This window comes from Leucopleurus acutus (genome assembly GCF_964270905.1).
Source record: "Leucopleurus acutus genome assembly, chromosome: 16".
NCBI lineage: Eukaryota > Metazoa > Chordata > Mammalia > Artiodactyla > Delphinidae > Leucopleurus > Leucopleurus acutus.
In genome coordinates this window covers 30,095,679-30,116,222 of record NC_139158.1, presented here as the reverse complement: position 1 = coordinate 30,116,222, position 20,544 = coordinate 30,095,679, and the positions used below count along the sequence as shown (strand labels likewise).

The 20,544-nt window shown below is 50.5% G+C and overlaps 1 protein-coding gene across 1 annotated transcript in view; it reads right to left on the bottom strand.

The window, feature by feature from the left end:
- Positions 1-1,109: 1,109 nt before the first annotated feature.
- The window catches only part of TEKT5 (tektin 5), a gene marked incomplete at both ends in the record, with an annotated part of 38,381 nt that continues 18,946 nt past the window's right edge, over positions 1,110-20,544 (bottom strand). Inside the window, 2 exons of the mRNA XM_082856795.1 lie at positions 1,110-1,323; positions 5,331-5,485. Coding sequence (XP_082712921.1) covers positions 1,110-1,323; positions 5,331-5,485 — 369 coding nt within the window. The remainder of the gene's footprint in view (positions 1,324-5,330; positions 5,486-20,544) is intronic.

Below are 20,544 nucleotides of genomic sequence, written 5' to 3'. Positions count from 1 at the left end.
TGTTGTCCAGCCACTTCTACCTAGTCCCAAACGTTCTCGCCACCTCAAAATAAAACTCTGTACCCGCTAAGCAGTCACTTCAATCCCCTCTCCCTGGCAACCACCCATCTGCTAGTTCTATGGAGGTGCGTATTCTGGGCATTTCATATCAATGGAATCATACAATATGTGTCTGGTTTCTTTCACTGAGTATGATGTCTTCAGGGTTTATCCGGGTTGTAGCAGGTATCAGTGCTTTGTTCATTTTTAACGGCTGAATAATATTCTATTGTGTGGGTAGACCACATTTTGTTTATCTGTGAACCCACTGATGGACATTTGGGTTGTTTCTACCTTGTAACTATTGTGATTAGAGTTGCTATGAACTTTCGTGGACAAGTATTTATCTGTTTTCAATGCTCTTGGTTGTATAACCAGGAGTAGAATTGCTGGGTCGTGTTTAACTTTCTGAAGCAATGTCCCTTCTTCACAGAGCTTTCCCTCAACCCTGACCTGCTTCCTCCTGCCCCAACACGGAATGAATTTTGCTGCCCCCTTCTCCCACTGCAATTTCTAAAAATGTCTAGCAAGGCCAGGATCCAAACCCAGGACTTTTAACTCCAAATCCTATTTTTTTTTGCACTGCCCTACATGGCTGACAGTTACTTCCACCTCAGACTGACCTCGTTTTATAGAACAGGCTCAGTCTGGGAGCTTGTTCAAGGCCACTCGGCTCCTGAGTGACAGCTGGTCTCTGGACTCTCAGCTCTGATGTCCAATCTTTGGACACCATGGTCTATACTGTGCTCCTAAATGGACAAACAGGTTTAGAAAAGGTGGCCTCTTCCATTCCTGGCAAGGCTGACAACCTTACAATGCTCCGTCACCGAGAGGGGGTCACAGTCTGTCTCCTCCTGGGATCAGCCAGAAAGGTGGTGCTGCAGCAAGGAACGAGCTCCAGGATTCCTGGCATGGCACATTTATTTTAGCTCTTTATATATATATATTTTTTCCCATGATAGGAGGAAAGGAAGAAAATGACTCTTTTGTTTTTCTGACTTTGCAAATTCTATGCTGTGTAAGGAACGTGCATGGAGCGGGGCACCAGGGGCGCCAGGAGCAGCGGTGGCTCAGGGGCAGATCCCCAGGCAGGGGGCGCTGGGGAAGGTCTTCCTCATGCCCATGCACTTCTTGTCAATGCACAGGGTGTTGGCCTTCATGGCCAGCTCGTGTTCCAGTCGGCACTTGGTCATGACCAGCAGCTGCTGCGTGTCCTGCGTCTCCCGCAGCCTCAGCTTGAGGGTCTGCACGGTGTCGTTGATGGTGCACACCTCGCTCATGAGCCTGGGGAGAAAGCAGAGGGGAAGGCACGGTTCAGCCAGCCGGGCGGCACAGGTCTCCCTTGTGTCAGGAGCCAGGTGGGAGGGGCTCGGCTGGCAGAGAAGACAGAGGGGGAGCAAGCCGACAGGTGAACACACAGCAGAGCTGCTGAGGGCAATGAGTGCAAAGGGAGAAGTAGGTGAGATGTTCAGGAAAACAAACTGGCAGTTCCTCAGTTAAACACAGACTCGCCAAAGGACACAGCAATTCCACTCCTGAGTATGTACCCACAAGACCTAAAAACAGACACTCAAATACTTGCACAAATACTCGTGGGGCACTAATAACAAGAGTCAACAGGTAGACACAGCCCAAATGTCCATCGACAGATGAATGCATACACAAAATATGGTCTATCCCCACACTAGGATATTGTTGAGATGTAATGAAAAGAAATGGAGCAGCGGTACGAGCTACAACATGGATGGACCTTGAAGACATGATGCTGAGTGAAAGATACCGACACCAAAGCTTATATATTGTCCGATCCCATTTATACGAAATGATCAGAATAGGCAAATCCATAACAAGAGGTAGTAGATTAGGGGTTGCCAGGGGCTGAAGGGAGAGGGATAGGGAGTGACTGCTAATGAGGATAGGACTTCCTTTTGGGTCAAATGAATGAAAACGTTCTGGAGCTAGCTGCACATTGTAAATGTACTAGGTGCCACTAATGGTATGTTACTTTATGTTGTACGTATTTTATCACAGTTTTTAAAAAAACCCAGATAACAGGGCCAGCCTCATGTAACTAAGATGGTCAGGTGTGATGTCTGCTCTTGGCATCCATCTCAGGTCCCACCTGTGCCCCAGCTGCCGGGAGTGTTGGCTGTTGATGGCTCCTAGGTCCACATGTCTCCAGGGAAGCCAATGGCTCACCAACGGCAGTGGGTACAAAAGGCCATCCCCTGCCTCAGGGTGGAACCAGCTCCGTGGTATAATTCACGCTCCAGAGTTCCCCGTGGGATCAGGCTGAAGCGGGGCTCCCCTATCCTGAAGCTCTGCTCCTGTGGGACCTTCCCAAGGCACCAGGAAAAGCCTTTCTGAGGAGGGAACGTTTGAGCGAATGAGCTGGCTGTGTAAAGATCAAGAGGGAAGCACTCTACAGCCGCTGATCTAGAGAACTCTGTGCGATGCTAGTAATGTTCTATATCCGCACTGCTGGATCCGGCGGCCACTAGCCACGCGGAGCTCACGAGTAATCGCAATGAAGCAAGATCAACTGAGGAGCTGGATTTTTCATCGTTTTTCATTTTAAATCACTTACATGTAAATGGAAGAGCCACACCCGGCTGGTGGCTACTGAATTGGACCGTGTGGCTCTACAGAGAAGAGCACATGCAAAGTCGATTGGTCTGGATTTTGTTCTCAGGGCAACGGGAAGGCACTGGTGAGGCAGTGGGCGCTGAAATGGGGAATGATGTGCTGATTCAGATTTAGGACAACCTCCAGGCTGCTGGGTAAAGATTAGATTGGACGGGGATAAGAGTGGAGGCGGGAGAGAGATTAGGGTTATTTCAATATCCAGATTGAGTGGGTTGAATAGTGTCCCCCAAAAGATATGTCCAAGTCTGAACCCCAGTACCTGTGAATGTGATGCTCTTTGGAAGAAGGGGTTTTTGTAGATGTAATTGAGTTAAGGATCTTGAGAAGAAATCATCCTCGATTTAGGATGGGCCCTAAATCCAACGACTGGTCTTGTAAGAGAAAGGAGGGGGAGATTTGAGACACAGAGACACACAGGGAAGAAGGTCATGTGAAGACGGATGCAGATGCAGTGATGCAGCTACTAGCCAAGGACCGCCAGCCACCACCAGAAGCCAGTTGAGGGGCCGGGAAAGGATGCTCTCTCAGAGGCCCCAGAGAGAACCAACCCTGTCGATACCTTGATTTCAGATGCTTGGCCTCCGCAAGTTTGAAAAAATAAATTTCTGTTGTAAGCCACCCAGTTTCTGGTAATTGGTCAGAGCAGCCCTAAGACAGGAATATACCTGGTGAGCTGTGACGGTGGGTTGGTTTTGGGGCTGTGCCCTGGGACCCACCTTGGGGGTGGTGGGGAGGGACAGTGAAACTGTGCTCAGGACTGGAGGACACGCTGCTGGGAGGACTTGGGTTGATATCCCAAGGATGAGCACCCCCATGACAAGCCTGAGCTAGAGAGAGGCGACAGAAGCAGCCTGGAGATCCTTCTTTCCTGGGGGCTCTCTTGAGCAGTGCTGTCCAGCGATGGAAATATTCTGTTCCGTGGCCCCGGCCACACGTGGCTCCTGACCACTTGATATGCAGTTTGTGTGAATCAGGACCTGAATTTTAAATTTTATTTCATTTTAACTAATTGAAATGCAAATCTAAAGGGACTTTCAGTCTGAGGAATGGAGGGATGGACAAGGAAGGGACCTGCATGCTCAGAGAGGGCCAGGAGAAGAGGGGCCACCTGTGGGAGGTAGAGGAGAAAGACCCAGAGGTGGTAAGGGAGGGGATGGAGGGACAAAGAATGTAATGCATGGACGGGGCAATTAAGCTGCTGCAGAAGGCAGACAGCTTGAGTGCTGTTGTCCGCTCAGTTCCCAACACACGTGCATATAGTTGTGCACACACACACACACACACATACACACACACATGCGCACACACACACATACACATACACTGCCCAGGACTCTTGAGCCAAACACGCCTCATCCATGTTCTCTGTCTACACCCCTTGGTGACACAGTTGGTGGACGGGGAGGCAGGGAGTGTGTCCCAGAGCAGTAAGTCCCCCGGGACAACATCTGGTCCCTCCCCTTAAAGCTCGGTTGTGTGTAAGCCTCCCTGGGGTGGACAAATGGGTGATCAGAGCCTCTGCACCAGGGCTGCTGGAGCCCAACCTGAGCTGATGCAGGGGCAGGTGGAGGAGGGGTCAGGAGAGCTTCCCCAACCCCTCACCCAGGACCTGGACCCCACCCAGCCCAGGTGGGGCAGGACCCTGGCCACACGGCACCCGCTTCTGGGGTGAAGACTTTCCAGGGCAGCAGCGGGCTGAGGAGCAGGTAGCCAGGCCTTCAAGCTCAAAGCCAGGCGTCGCTTTGCACCCCACCCCCGACACAGCCAGCTTTTCTGTGTCCCACAAGATTATCTCAGGCAGTAACCGAGGCCGTGCAAACCTCAGCACATGGAACCACCTGGCGTTTTCTCTCCAAATACTTTCCCTCCTCCTTACTTCTCCAGCGCTCTTCTCCACATCTCAGCTCGGAAGGAAGACAAGCCACTGAGTTGTGGGGGCATTTGTTATGCAGCAATAGAGAACGAAGACAGTGCCCCTAGCATGGAGGGAACAGAGCAGCCAAGTGACCAGCCCCAAGTCACACAGCATGTTCATGGGAAACGAATCCCCCATGGCCAATGACCACTTCCTTCCTTGCCTGGTCATCATCCCATTCCAAACCCCTCCTCCAGACTCACAAATCCTGTCTCTGGGGCTGCATGAGTGTTTTGCCCCTCTCCTGTGAGGAGGCCCTTTGTCAACAGAAGCAGCCCTCCTTAGCTAAGCGGCACAGGCAGGGTTAGGCTATTCCGAGGGCTCTCAGCTGAGAACTTCACAGAAAGGGCGGTGGAGGATGACTGAGGTGTGGGCTGGGCGCCTCTTTCATGGGAGCCTGGAGAGAGAGAGAGTGACGCCCGCAAGGGCAAGGGCCACATCTCTGGGCTGGGTGGTTCCCTCTTGTTGGCTTTTAGGGGACAGCTGGAGGGTTCCCAGAGCAGAACAGAGCTACAAAACCATCCTCACTTAGATGAGAGGGCTGCAGTGCAGGGGGGCGGTCTCCGCGGTGGGGAGGCCATCAAGGGCACCCCAGAGCCCCAGGCCCCCACCCAGTGCCCTGTGGAGTTGTGGGCCTGGACGTCCTGATTGGTGGAGGGTCCGTTTTCCAGACCCAGGCTTCCTGGCAGCTCCAGAGACCCACCCCTCCCCTCTGGCCTCCACCACTCACTTGAACTGGGGCATGTCCCTGCACAGCTCCACACTGGGCCGCCGGGTCCGGCACTCCAGCCTTGTCTGCGCCACCTTCAGCGGGCTCTCCTTGGCCATGATGGACCTTTCCAGCAGCATGATGGTGTTCTCCGTCTGGAAGATCTCCTGCAGCGTCTGCAGAGAACATTTGCGGTATCAGAAGGAACCTGATCTTGAACTTAGCCAGCCATGAGTACCCCCAGAACCGAGTGTTCTCAACAGATGTCACCTCACTGTGGGTGAAACATGCATTCTCCTCCTATCATCACTGGATGCCCTAGATCTGCGAGCAGTTCTAGTTTTCATGGGGCCCCTCCCCTGCGAGAAGGCTCTTTGCGGGTGGGCTGTGCTAACACCCCTCTCAGACTCAGCAGGTCCCAATGGCGAGGTGACATGTGCTCTGTTCCTGACAAGCCTAGAAGCTGTACCCTGCCATGGTGCCCCCCAACATCCTTCCTTTGGCTAATCTATTCGTTTGCTGTCTGTCTCCCTCACTAGCACGTAAGCTCCCAGAGGTCAGGGGCTTTGCCTCGTCCGTTGCTGTATCCCCCATTGCCAGGAACAGAGCTTGGTGAGAGCGAGGGCTATCAGATAAAATACAGGACACCCAGTTCAACGTGAATTTCAGACTCACGACAAAGCGTTTTTTATCATATGTCTCAACTACTGCATGAGACATAGTTCCACTAAAAAACCACTTGTCGTTGATTTTGAAATTCAAGTTTAACTGGACATCCTGCATTTTTATTTGCTAAATCTGGCAACTCATAGTAGGAGCTCAATAAATATTCATTGAGCGAATGAATGAATGAAGGAATGAATCACAGTGGGATCCAGGAGTGTAGATTTTTAGCTAGCTCCCCAATGGTCCTTGTGCACACTGAAGTTTGGGAACAGTGTGCCCTGAAATTTATCTGGTCCTGTCCATCTCAGATTTTAATGTGGGGAGCAGTACTTACACGTGAGTATGCCAGCACTCCTGAATGCAGTGGGGACTGCAAGTCTAAGACCCCGTCTCACCTTCAGGGACTTTACAGTCATGTTGTCTTTCTCTTTGCCATGAGCTATGAAACATTCACAAATTATAACAGGTACTGGGATGACTATTTTAGCTGGGTTGGGCCCATATTCTATGGGCAACAAGAAACTGCTTAAAAGATGATTTTTTTCCAAAGAATTAAAGTCCTGGCTTCCCTACTACCTTAAGAAAAAAAGCCTACAAAGAGAGCATTTCTCTACTTCAAGAGAACAAAAGGATGTCCTTTTCCTCCTGGGGGTGAGATGGAGGCAGAGTCGTCTGAGGGCAGGGGGCGGCACTGCCTCTTTCAAAGCCCACCGAGGAGGAAGACTGACCCCTCACCTGGTCCTCAGTGAGCCACCCAGACCAGAGCGACGCCAACCACACGCTGGTTAAACATTATCCCATGAATGTTCTGTGCCCAACACGTGGGAAGGTAAACACTCCAGTAAGTGGGGGGAACACCTCTCCTAGAAGCCCTGGGGATTTCCCTCAGAAACCTGCCCTTTGGGTATGCAGATATGCAGAGCTCAGAAAACACCACCCCAGTGTCCTGTGGAAGAAAATTGAGCCCTTCTAAACAGGAGAAATGCTTCTCGGCACCACAGTGCCCCGACCTACTACCTAGATGGCCCTATTGGGGGGTACCTACTGCTGGCGTGCAGTGAGGGGGACATTACTGAGGTTTGGGCTGCTGGCGGTGCCCAGCCCGGGATGCTTCTCTCTCGCCAGAAGGCTGCTGCTGGTGGAACCAAAGCCAGTGGCCTGTGGCTGCGCCTACCTTGGCTTCTCCTCTTTGTTCCCTCTCCTGCCCCTCTGGCCCCCAGCTTGGGGCCTGAAATGTTACAAGAGGCCTATCGCTCTGTTTTTAAAAAAAATTTTATTGTAGTACAGTTGATTTACAATGTTGTGTTAGTCTCAGGTCTGCAGCAAAGCGATTTAGTTAAGTATATTCTTTTCCATTATGGTTTATTACAGGATATTGAATATAGTGTCCTGTGCATACAATAGGACCTTGTTGTTTATCTATTTTACATATAGTAGTGTGTATCTGCTAATCCCAAGCTCCTTATTTATCCCTCCCCCACTCCCTTTCCCCTCTGGTAACCATAAGTTTGTTTTCTATGCCTATGAGTCGGTTTCTCTTTTGTAAATAAGTTCATTTGTGTCATATTTTAGATTCCACATATAAGTGATATCATATGGTATTTGTCTTTCTCTGTCTGGCCTACTTCACTTAGTATGATAATCTCTAGGTCCATCCATGTTGCTGCAAATGGCATTATTTCATTCTTTTTTATGGCTGAGTAGTATTCCACTGTATATATGTACCACATCTTCTTTATCCACTCATCTGTTGATGGACATTTCGGTTGCTTCCATGTCTTGACTATTGTGAATAGTGCTGCTATGAACATAGGGGTGCATGTATCTTTTTGAATTAGAGTTTTCTCTGGGTATATGCTCAGGATTGGGATTGCTGGATCATATGGTAACTCCATGTTTAGTTTTTTAAGGAACCTCCATACTGTTCTCCACAGTGACTGCACCAATTTACATTCCCACCAACAGTGCAGGAGGGTTCCCTTTTCTCCACACACTCTCCAGCATGTATTACTTGTAGACTTTTTAATGATGAAAAGGCCTATCTCTTGAGTCTAAAAAAAGGGCTGACATTCATTCACGTGTTCAATCATTTCTTCATTCACTCATTAATTTACAGATTCATTGATTCGCTTGTTGACTTAACTGCTGTCTCGGCACCTACTGGGTGCTAAGCACTGTTCTAGGCAGTGGACACAGCAGTGCACAGAACAGGCAGAAAGACCCATCTTCACAGAGTTACATGCTAGTGGATTATTCACCCATTCCTTTGCTCCTGTATGCAACATTTATTCAGCACCCACAAGCCGTTACTGCTGTACAACTGCAACCATCTTTACCAGCACAGAAGTTCAAGTTCCTTTCTGTCTGTTAAAAACACATGTTGGATGCCTTCAGTGTGCAGGACATTGGTGGGAGGTACCATCGCCTAAGAGGCATCCAATACATTTCAGTGTTCCAGGAACTCTCGTGTGAGCACAGCAGAGGGACAGGGACACAGCAACACAACAAACGGGAGCTCCTGGAGAACTAAAACCTACTAATTATTTTTTCAAACCTGCTGACCACCTGCAGGAGGGTGAGCACCGCCTCCTAACACTTGCTCATCCCCCTTGATTGACAAAAAGCAGCTGGGAAATCCAGAGACTTCTGCAGGCAACAGGCTCCAGCTACATTTTAACAAGCCTGCTCTGCCTTGTTATATGTCTCTTTCTAGCTACTCTCTACTTCTGGCAAGTGCTGTTCGTTTTCCAGCTGTAGAAGTAATATGCATTTTTTTTTTTTGCGGTGCGCGGGCCTCTCACTGTTGTGGCCTCTTTCCTGGCGGAGCACAGGCTCCAGTAATATACATTTTAAACGACTTGATTGAAACAGAAGTATAAAGTAAACAGCAGCCCAGGTGGCACGGGGGTAAAATCGCGAAGGCCGCCCAGGCGTGACTGAATTTGGAAAACCCTGTATCATACTGTGTGTCCCCCCTGGGCACCTAGACTCAGCAGGTGAGAGAATTGAGAGGGAGCTGCAGAGCTCGGGGGCGGTGATGGTGGAAGGAGGGTGGTAAGGGGCAAGGGCCGCTGTGCAGCCCCCTGCCCCCAATCTCCTCCTCGGGGCTGGCTTCTGGAGGTGCTGGGGGAGGCGGGGTGGCTGGAACCAACTCTTGGGTTTTCTTCACCACCCGCTGTCCCCACTGGCATTTCTTGAGCGGGCCTGCCTGGGGATGTTCCACAACAGTAGGGGTTTTCCAGAACTGGCTGCTCTAGGACCCGCTGAGGCCTCACAGCCAAAGCAAATCTGCCCAGGTGGGTCTATACTCTGACATAAAGGTTCTCCGGAACCTCCTGTCCAGCCTCTGTCACTCACTGTCAGGGTCCTCTTCCTTGGAAGGGAGAAAAAAGACACACACACACACTCCGTCATGGGGGCAGCCCCTGATGCCCACCCCAGTCCTGCCAGCCTGTGAACCTCCAAAAGCCCTGGGGGCAGTGACTCAGCCTCCAGAAGTTTGAGGAGTGTGACCCCCAAGGGCCAGGAGGCAGAGACCACATGGGCTGACCAGAGGCAGGGGCTGGAGGCAGAATAGCCTTGACCTTCATGCTCAGGAGGAAGTTAGAGTGCCAACACCGAGCTCTGAGCTCCAGGACAGCCTGGTCCCTAGACCCCAAATTCCATGATAGCCCCTAGGAGAAGAGCCTGAATTCTAAGAGGGTGACGCACACATCTCAGCATGTCCACTCCTGGTATATACTGTAGGAGCTCAGGACCACTAAGGAATACACCTGTCAAGAAGGTTCAGTGAGCTGGCAGCATCTGGGTGCCCATGACCATGGAGACAGACACATTAAAAAACGGTAAATGAGCCGATAGAGGATTTCGGCAGCCAATAGGTGGAGAGCATTAACCTCACACAGGAACAACGGTGGGTCTTTAAAATGACGCAAGGGGAGAAAGCCAGGAAACAATGAGCTATTCTATACAATCCCTTTTGAGGAAACTAAAAATCCATGCACATATAACGGTCATCCACATTTTGTGAGAACACATTTAAATCAACAGTCCATATTCACTCAATTAAAGAGGTCATATTCACTCATTCATTCATTACAATGGTCATCTATGGAAAGTCATCTATGGGACAAAGGGAGTGACCACAAAGAGTGGGGATAAAAGGGAATAAAGAAACGAGGGGCTTTGTACAAACATATGTGCAAGGAACCAAGGAGTATGATAAGCTCACCTCTCTTCAACAGGGTCAAAAGGGAAAAAAATCCCCACAATCCTACCAGATCTAAGGTTTCCTTTTAAAATAACTTTTTTAGTTTTTTTTAAGGGAGAAATTCAATTAAGGACAAAATACTATCTAATAGTAAAGGGTATTAATTCTTAAATTGGTTTGCGCATTAGCGTTACCTTGAGAGTATTTTAAATTGTGGATGCCTGCCCCCTGCAAGAGGTTCAGATTTCATTGGTCTGGGGTGCAGCCTGGGTGTCAGGATGTTTTAGGAGCTCCCTACAGGTGTAGCCAGAGTCAAGAACCATTGGTGCAGGTGAAACAGAGACGTGCAAACGTTACAAAGTCTCAGAGGAAAGGAGATGGATTACGGACCACAGTTAGGGACTTGAAGTAGCAAATCAAAGCTGTCTGTCTTGGCAGGAAACCCCAAATGGGGTCAAGGGAGTAATTTCCTCCCTAGGTAGAAGATATTTTTGGAGATATACACGTGGGTGATCTGTTCGCTATGGGCTTGGGTTTCCAGGAAGGGGTCTAGGGAAGGGGTCGCTGCCTCATCACAGGGTTTTCAGGTTTCTGGGGGAAGTCCGATGTCAGCAATTTGAAACCGTGGTGCTCCAACCCCCAGTCCCAGAGCTGAGCCCTTGTCCCACCATGGCTACCCAGGCAATCCAGACCCCTGCCCAGGCAGGCAGGAAGCTCAGGGCGCAGGCAGGAAGCTCAGGTCACAGGCAGCCTTCCAAGGTGGGAAGGCCTGGGCAAGTTTGCACATGCTCTGCAACTTAGAATCCCTCAGACCCAGGTGCCTGTTACGTGCATGTGCACACGTGCGCGCGCGCACACACACACACACACACACACACACACAATGAGTGTCTCAAACCTCCACCTCCCTCTGCAGGGGGAGGGAGGTGGAGGTGTTTGAGACACTCACCCACCTACCTGCCCCCAGAGCTGGTGTATCTCACACATCCACGTCAAACCCAGCATACTCCCACCACAGGGCCTTTGCACGGACTATTCCCTCTGCCTTCCCCAGATATCCACATGGCTCATTCCCTCACTCCCTTCTGGTTGTGGCTAAAATGCTCAGAAGGCCTTCCCTGATCATTTCCTTTAAAATTATAACCCCCAGGAATGCCCTGGTGGTCTAGTAGTTAGGACTCCACGCTTTCACTGCCAAAGGCCCGGGATTAATCCCTGGTCGGGGAAGTAAGATCGCACAAGCATCGTGGCGTAGCCAAAAAAACCCTAAAATTACACCCCCCAAGCCGGCCAGCACTCCCAATTGTCCAAACCCTGCTTTATTTTCTTTCTAGTCCTTACCCTTCTGTCACACTGAGCTTTACTCACTAGTATTGTTCATCATCCCCCACCACAGAGGAAGCTCCATGTGCGGAGGGATTTTTGTTTTACTCACTGCTGAATCCCCAGTGCCTAAACCTATCAATGCCTGGGACACAGTAATAATAATAACAACAACAACAATATCATCTAACACTTAAAATAGTGTTTACTGTGTGCCAGGCATTTTGCTAAGGGCTTTGTGTATATCGACCAATTAGTAGGTGCTTAATGAACACTTCCTCCCTGGGTGGACCCGTACACACCATGGGGTGTTTGGTTAAGAAGAGAGCACAGACGTTGGCACTAGACGGCCTGAGTCTCTCCAAATCCCAGCCCCAGCACATCCAAGCTGGGTGACCTTAGGCAAGTGTCCTAGGCTCTCTGAGCCTTTCTAGTAAAACGGGGATCATTGCCATTCCCACTCCATAGAGCAGAGGTGAGGCCATTACTGCCAGGCCTGGGAGAAGGAGCTCTTGGAAACCTTAGCAAGTGTACAAACCCCTTCACTGCGGGCACACAAAACTGGTGACACTCACACTCATTTGCAGTAACTTGAAAAGCATTGGTACCAAGTCCTGCTCTTCCCAAAGCAAGCGTGTACCTGTGTGTGTGTGTTTCTCCCACAAACACACCCTGGAAAGTGCCACGAGGAAGTCATCCTGCCCCTTCTCCCATCTTTCCTTGGCCAGCTGGAGATCTCTTTCCCTCCTTCCCTCTCTTCCTCTCTCCCCAGTCCCTAAGCTGGGGAAGGGCTGCCCTGAGCCCCAGGAGCCCCCTCTCCCAGAGTCCCCAGGGATGTTAGCCTTTCTGCTCCCACAAAACCAAGGAAGTAGGGGGAAAGCTGCCCTGGGGCAGGGCGCAGGCTGGCTCACCGGAGCAGCTGGGCGAGCCGCTGTGGGATTGGCCCAGGGGGTCACCCCATGGGAGGAGTCTCAGCAGCCTTGGCCGGAAGCTGGGAAGGAGGGGGTGGGAGTGGAAGGGTCACCTCACTCCCCTCCCCAGGCCCTAGCTCTGGGCCCTGTGCTGCAGGCTGCCTGCCAGTCAAGGTTGCAAGACTATTCTCAGCCTCCCACATACTGTGCATGGGGGCGTAGGGAGGGCAGGTCACTTCAGCTCACTGAGTCCGTGATCACACAGATCTAGGTTCAAATTCCAGCTCCTGCTTTTCCCCGCTGTGTGACCTTCAATGGGTCACTTAACCTCTCTGTGCCCCGTGCAATCATGCATTCAATATCTACTGAGCCCTTCACTCAGTAGCCCCTTCTATGGGGCCAGACACTGTGCAGGGCACTTGTTCTCTCGTCTGTAAAGCCAGTACAACAATAACAACTCACCCACCAGGTTGCTGTGCAGATTAAATGAAATAACGTGTATGAAGTGCTTAGTCCAGTGCTGGCATATGCCATGGGCTGTCCTGCCTCCCCACCCTACCCCCAACTCCCATCCTGCAGCGTTCAGTCTGTTAGGAGATTTTTCCTCTGTGATCATTGGTCTTTTTTTTCTTTTTAATGTCAGGCAATCTGAAGAAACTCAGATTCGTTTGACAGAATTTGTCTTTGCAGGCAGACCTCCAGTCCAGGGCTCAGGGTCAACCTCCATCAATCCACTTCTTTGGGCGTAAAGGGTCAAGGCAGGGGTCACCTGCGCAGTCGAGGAGCGTCCTCTTTCTCAGCCTCTGGAATGTGGCTCAGAGGCGAGTCAGCTCAAGGCAGAAGGTGGGCCACATCCCCCCATCCCCCCACCGGCCTGGGGAACCAAAGGTCTTTCTGTTAACAACCCCTACCTGCTCCGCTCCAGGCAGATTCCCAGCCACAGAGGCCTCCATGCAGGCTCTTGGAGGTAAGAGCCCTGGGAGGGAAGTCAGGAGACTAGGGTCCTGTCTAAGCCCCAGTGCAAACCAGCTGTGGCGCTCACACCCCACTCAGAGCCCTGGGCTGTGGGGAGGGGCCCAACTTCCTCATCCAGTGAATGAGGACTCGAGGCCTGTCTTCCTCACTGGCTAGGGCACTGCAAGTGCTCCCGGACCACGTACGTGCTCTAACCCATCACCCATCAGCCCCGCGTGCCCAGAGCCACTGCCTCTGAGATCCGCCTGAGAGCTGTTAGCCGCAGGTATGGCTGTGTGTGTGTGTGTGTGTGTGTGTGTGTGTGTGTGATTTTAAGTCTTCAAGTCAACCCCCCTCAGATGGCTGGGAGTCCCCAGCACGCAGCCTTCCGGAGCCTTTTGAAGATGCTGTAGACAGTGGACGCGTTTTTCTGTAAAGGTCTGGGTGGTAGATATTTTAGACTTTAGGAGCCATATGGTTTCTGTCACAACTGCTCAACTTGGCCACTGCAGTGCAGAAGTAGCCCCGGACAATACGTAAATGTATGGGGGGATCTGTGTTCCAGTAAAACTTTATTTACGGAAACAGGCGGAGGCGGGGTGCAGATTTGGCCCTGGGGCTGGTAGTTTGAGGCCCCCGCTGTAGTCCCTCACAGAGGAAGTCCTGGTCCCTCTAAGCAGCCCAGCGCACACAAGGCTGCTGCGCCTCCGAGGTTTCCCACGTACAGAGAGAACAATTTCTCTAGCTCCTCGCTACTCAAGGTGTGGTCTGTAGACCAGCATCACTGGATTCTGAGCGCTTGGCAGAAATGCAGAGACTCTCAGGCCCTACCCCAGACCTACGAAGGTACTGTGCATTTTAACAAAACGCTCAGGTGATCACAGGCACATTAATGTTTTAAAGCAGGACATAGTCATGTTTGTAGTTTGAGGCAAATCTCTCCGGCTGCCATTTGGAGGGTGGACAGAGGGGACAAAGGAGGGAAGAAGATGGCCAGTGAGGAATTGAGAGGCAGGAGGGCCCACACCAAGGCAGGATGGAGAGACACAGAAGGAACGAGTTCACAAGACTATACAAATGGGGAGCACTGGTAATGGCTGGGGTGTGCCAAGGGAGGAGGGGCAGCCCCTAAAATCAGGAGGGGCCTCCAGCCTGTGTTCAAATGCCAGCACCACAGGACGGAGCACGTGGCCTTGGCAAAGTGCCAAGCCTCTCCGATCCTCAGTTTCCCCATCTGTATAATGGAGATAATAACAGTATCTACCTCAGAGGGTGACTGCAAGGATTGATTTAGGTACCCCATGTTTAGCACAGTGGCTGGCACCTAACAGGCACTCTATAGACCTCAGCACTTTCTATCCATCCATCTATCTATCCATCCATCCATCTATCCATGTATCCATCTATATACCCATCCATCCATCCATGTATCCATGCCTCCATCCACGTATCCATCCATCTACCTACCTTCTACCTTTTATCCTTTCTTCTTTTTTTCTTAAGTCAAACCAGGAGACCAAGGCTTCTCAGTCCTGGCACTATTGACATTTCGGGCTGGGTTATTCTCTACTGTGGGGCGTCCCATGCACTGTAGGATGTTTAGCTGCATCCCTGGCCTCTACCCACTAGATGCCAGTAGCACCCCCTACCAAGTTGTAATAACCAAAAATGTCTGTAGACGTTATCAGATGTCCTTGGGGTATAAAACTGCCTGTTGGAAGGCCACCGATCTAGTGGTTATTATTATTGTTGTTGTTAGGCTGTGGTGGTGGGAGTGGGGGAGATGTTCACATTAACTTAAAGAATGAACTCTAGAGCGGAACACCTAGATTCAAATCCTGGCTCTGCCATTTACTTGCTGCGGTGGGTGGGGGTGGGCGGCTTTAGGAAAATACTTGTCTTCAGTTTCCTCATCTGTAAAATGGGGCTAATAGTAATCCCTTCTTCATGGGGTTGTAGGAGGGAAGATGAGTTAATGTTAGAAAAGCACTTAGAACTCTGCCTGCACAGAGTAAGGTTAATATGTCTTTTGTGGTGATGGTGAATTTTTTTTCTCTCTCCTGCTACTTGTAATCGGATGGCAAACTAGACCGTGATCGTCCACGCTCAGACCTTGTTGGGGTCCCCAGTGTGGGGAAAGGGTGAGGTCTGAGCTGGAATGGTCTCTGGTCTTGAATGGGGTGTGAAAAGCACTTGCCAGGTCTGCCTCGGACGAAACCAACCTCGGCTCAGTGGAAAAGGGCGCTGATATTCCTGGCTGGAGTAGAAATCCTCCCAAAGCCTTTGAAAGGGGGAATGTGTTTGGCAGAGTTGTTGGCCATGTAAAACTATCTGCCTGCATCTTGTCTTGTGACAGTAGAGAAAGCTTCTAGGCTTTCTCTAGGGCTGGGAAATTATTTTTGATGTGGAGGGAAAAAACAGATTTAGCAGTTCCAGCCGGCTTCTGGGTGCTTTGTGCAACCTTGCAAATTTATTGTTTTTCAAATTGCATGAAGCCAAGGGGTTTCCAAGGAGATGCCTGGCTCAGTGCGGCTCCCCAGCTTAGGAAGGCAGCTTGGAATCCTTTTTTTTGGTCAAACGGTGGAAGATTTTCAAGAGCGGCCAAGCCCAGGGGCAAGAACTAGTTGAGGAGGGCTCCAGAGGGACTTGGCCAGAAATGCAGGGCGTGAGAGTGCCAGAGCATTTTTTTTTTTTTTTTTTACCATTTTTATAGTTAATAGTCAAACTCGGCACTCCTGACGTTTGGGGCCACAACTTCTTTGTTGCGGGAGGCTGTCTCGTGCGTTGCCGTGTTTAGCAGCCTCCCTGGGCTCTACCCACTATCTATCTGGTAGCAGCACGCTGCCCCCCGCAAGTTGTAACAAACAAAATGTCTCCAGACATCGGCAAATGCCACCGGGGAGTAAATTCAGCCTGGGTGAGGATTACGGACTCTGGAGGAGAGATGTTGAGTCAACCCTGCTCGCAGTTGTTTCTGTCCAGAGGCGGCCGGCTGCCTTCAGACAATGCCAGGCCAATACAAGTATCAGCTGCTCAGAGGCCGTCTTGGGTCAGGGGTCCTGAAAGTCCTGGAGGGGTGGGAGCTCCCTGCTAGAGAGGACACTTGTATGATTCTGTGAAAATTCATGGAAATCTACTAGCTCAGGCCCCCGAGGTTCTTCTTCTTAATGCTTATCACAATTTTTAGTTAATCATGTATTTACTTATTTTTTTTAGATTGGTCTCTCCCACTAGAACATAAGCCCCACTGAGAGCAGGGATCATTGTGCCCCCAGCTCCTAATTCAGAGTCTAGCAAACAGGATGTGCTTAGTAAATACCTCTCAGGGAGGGAGGGAGGAGAGAGGAGATTAGAAAACATTTGTTGCACGTCTACACCTGGGAGGCACATCTGGAGAACTGGTTAAAACTCAGATGGCTGGACCCCAGAGTTTCTGATTCAGAAGGTCCAGGATGGGGCCCAAGAATGTGCACTTCTAACAAGTTCCCAGGGGATGCTGATGATGCTGGTCCGGGGACCACACCTGGAGAACCACTGATCTGAACTCTGAACCTTTAGCTCTCAACCTTGGCTGGGGAGTTTAAAAGGTTGGATGCCCGGGCCACACCCCAACCAATTAAATCAGAATTCCTAGAGATCAGGGTGATTCCAGCGTGCGAGGGTTGAGAACTGCTTAGCTGTACCTTTTCTTTCAATCCTCGCAGGATTATTCCTCTCTCAGAAATTAGGAAATCGAGAATCAGAGGAGTTACTTTACCAAATCCAACACTGGTCTTTTGATTCCAGAGGCCATATTCTTTCAGTCACTTTGCTTATCCCTCCCCATCAACAGGTTATAAATCAGACCACAGTTTTGTTTTTTTTTTTTTTTTACCATTTTTATAGTTAATAGTCACTGAGCACTTACAAGGCGACCAGTCCAGTGTGGATGCTCTTATTCTCAGAGCAAATATTTGCCAACCATTATTGCTCCCGTTTGACAGAGGGAGAAACTGAGGTACAGAGAGGTGGGGCAGTCTGATCTTGGTCACATGGCCAGGAAATGCTAGAGCCAGAATTGAACCCAGCCATCTGCACTGCACTAGGGGGCTCACATGTGGGAGAAGAGTGTCAAGATGGAAGAGGAATCTGGACCAGGATGAGGCAAGCATATGTGAAAGCCAGGAGTATAGGTGAGGCTGGGCAGCAGGTCCTGAGTAGGCAAGGAGCTGAGGACCCAAAACTGAACAAGTCACAGATTGGAAGAAACTAGGAGACTGCTGGGACACACCCATACCCAGGAGGTGCCAAGGCAACCCTCTGCCTACGCCAGGCTTGCATCTTACATTCTTCTTGTCTCAGCAGCAACCAATCCCGGTGATTGCCCCACCCAGGGCTTCCAGTCAAAGCATCCGATTGGCTAACACCAACTGCAGAGGGCAGTAATGGCTTCCTTGAGTATCAGTGGTCCACAAAGTGAGCTCAAAACTACCTCATTTGCACTGTCCTCAGCTCCTACCCGGGCCGTGCTGACCCACGCTCATTTTCGGCCCCCTCTGCTGTCTGGTCCCTCCAGCATCCTGCATTTGTTGGCTGCCTTCCCAGCTCTGGACCTTGGCCCTGTTTCCCTGATCCCAGCCGTTCCTCTCTCATTTGGCACAGTGTCACCGTGGACAGACAGCGGTGACCCAGCACCCCCGTCCCATCATCCCGCCGTTTCACAGCCCTCAGAACTGCCCGTATCTGAGCTCTCGTGGACCCCTCAACCGGGTGTCCCCAGGTCCATACCTCCCAAGTACAGTGATGAGACCTGAGCCTACATGACACCAGGGAGCCTTTGATTCCTCTTGGTACTAAGGTGAGCATCAGGCAGAGAGACCTACTGAACACAGCCCCGAGGCCTCTCCTGAGGGTTACCTTGGAAACCCTCTACACACCCACATACCCAAGCATGTCTGAACAATTATTTATCTACTTCTTCAAATCAACTCCTTTTTCAGCCTTGAACAAATGTATTTGAAATGGCATCTTTATATCATTGCCACACATGGAAAATGAGTATCTCTTGCCATTGATAGAAAGTACCATCACAGTAGAAAAGATGGAAAGAAAGACCTTGATTCTAAGTTCTGTTGTCTTTCAAAGGTTCAGTGCCAGCTTGAGGCTTGAGGCCTGGCTGGAAAGGGGGATTCCCAAACAAAAGAGCGATGGCAAAGACAGATTAGCGTCACATCAAGCCTTGTTCCTCGACACTGTTGGGAGGATTGATGGAGGGAACTTGAAACGAGAACTTTCTCACTAGGATGCAATGGTGTTTAAGGCCTGGCCCGGCCCCTCCTCACCAGAGGCAGGCGGGCCGGCTCCACATCCCCTGGGCTGGGCTGGTTTTAGAAATGAGCCGTCAGGAGCTTGTCTGCGGGCACTGGTGCTGGAAGGGATCCGACTGCTTGCAAAGCACAAAAGCTTTTCCCACTCCACCACGGGTTCCAGGCCTCGTCAGACAAACAGAGGGGCTGGCGGCAGGCGCTGGGGCCCTCATATGGCGACTGCGGGCCCTCACCCCACAGACACGCGCCTTCCTGCCCTGGCGTTGCCTCCTGGGGCAGGAGAGGTTCTGCTGGTGTTAATGACCAATTGGAAGTCGAAACCCCAAAGAAACTTCAGAGTAAAAGCAAAACCTTTCAAGGGGAAAACTCAGAGCCCCTCTGGGTTCTCTACAATCCTTTCCAGGCCTGGCTGCTTTCTTGTGTTTCCTCCAATGCACAGAGCAGAACGTGCCAAGGTACAAGCCTGCTGGAATCAGGCAGGTGATGCAAATGTGCAAAGGGGGCCGTGAGGGAAGACCGTGGGGACTGAGCCAATCGGAGGGCCCGGGCCCTGTCCAACAAGGGGCTGTGGCCATTCAACTCCTGTTTGTTGCTCCCCTGTAGGAAAGTGGGCTCGGAATTGCTAGAGCCACCCATTTTTCCAGAGATTCTAGAAATCTGAACTTCTACATAAAATCTCCGTTTTTTACCAAGATATTAAAAAAAACAAAACCTGAGAATGCATAGAAAGGTATGTACGTGAATGTTCATAGTAGCTATATTGGTAACAGCCCCAAATTGGAAACAACCTTAATGTCCATCGACAAGTGAATGGATAAACCAATTGTGGTATATGGATACGATACGTACCAGGGGTGTATACATACAATACGGTATCCACACAAGACACAGGAATAAGAAGGAACAAACTAGGAATCTCGACTACGCTGAGTGAAAGAAGACTAATGAAAAAAGAATGGATAGGGTATGGTGCCCTTTATGTAATTATTCTAGAAAATGCAAATTGATCTTCAGTGACAGCAGATCAGTGGTTGTGTTGGAAATGAGGGAGGGAGCGATGACAAAAGACATAAGGAAACCTTTTCGTATGTTCACTACCTTGATTGAGGGGTGGCTTCACGACATATATATGTTAAAGCTTCTCAGATTCTACACTTGAAATATGTACAGTTAATTATGTGTCAAGTAAAAACAGAGCTGTTATAAGAAAAATGTGAGAGGCCAAATAATAGGTGGGTCAAGTTTAACCCCTGGACTACAGGTGTTTATCCCCTGATTTAAAAACTAGTCCGTCTGCATTACCTTAGACTTCACTGAGCTCCATGCATTTTGGGAGGCGCTGCCATTGCAAAGGTGAGGGGTGCTGAGAAATTCTCATGACAGCAGCGGTGCAGACAGGCCTGGCCACGGTGAAGATGGTGACCCAGGGACACCAGCAGAGAGAGCCTGTCACCTGCATTCTCCAGCTAAACTCTCAAGGTTTTCTGAAAAATCTAAAGCAATTGAACTTTTTCCCTCTGTCAGTCTAATCGGCCTATTCAAGTATCGAATGTCCTCTCAACAAGCCTCCAGCTAAACAGGTGGCTGTATCAAAAGCAAACAGAGGGCTTCCCTGGTGGCGCAGTGGTTGAGAGTCCGCCTGCCGATGCAGGGGACACGGGTTCATGCCCCAGTCCGGGAGGATCCCACGTGCCACGGAGCGGCTAGGCCCGTGAGCCATGGCCGCTGAGCCTGCGCGTCCGCAACGGGAGAGGCCACAACAGTGAGAGGCCCGCGTACCGCAAAAAAAAAAAAAAAAAAAGCAAACAGAGCCATTAGGAGAACACAGCAATGGTCCAGGCAAGAGATGGTAGAGGCCTGGGGCA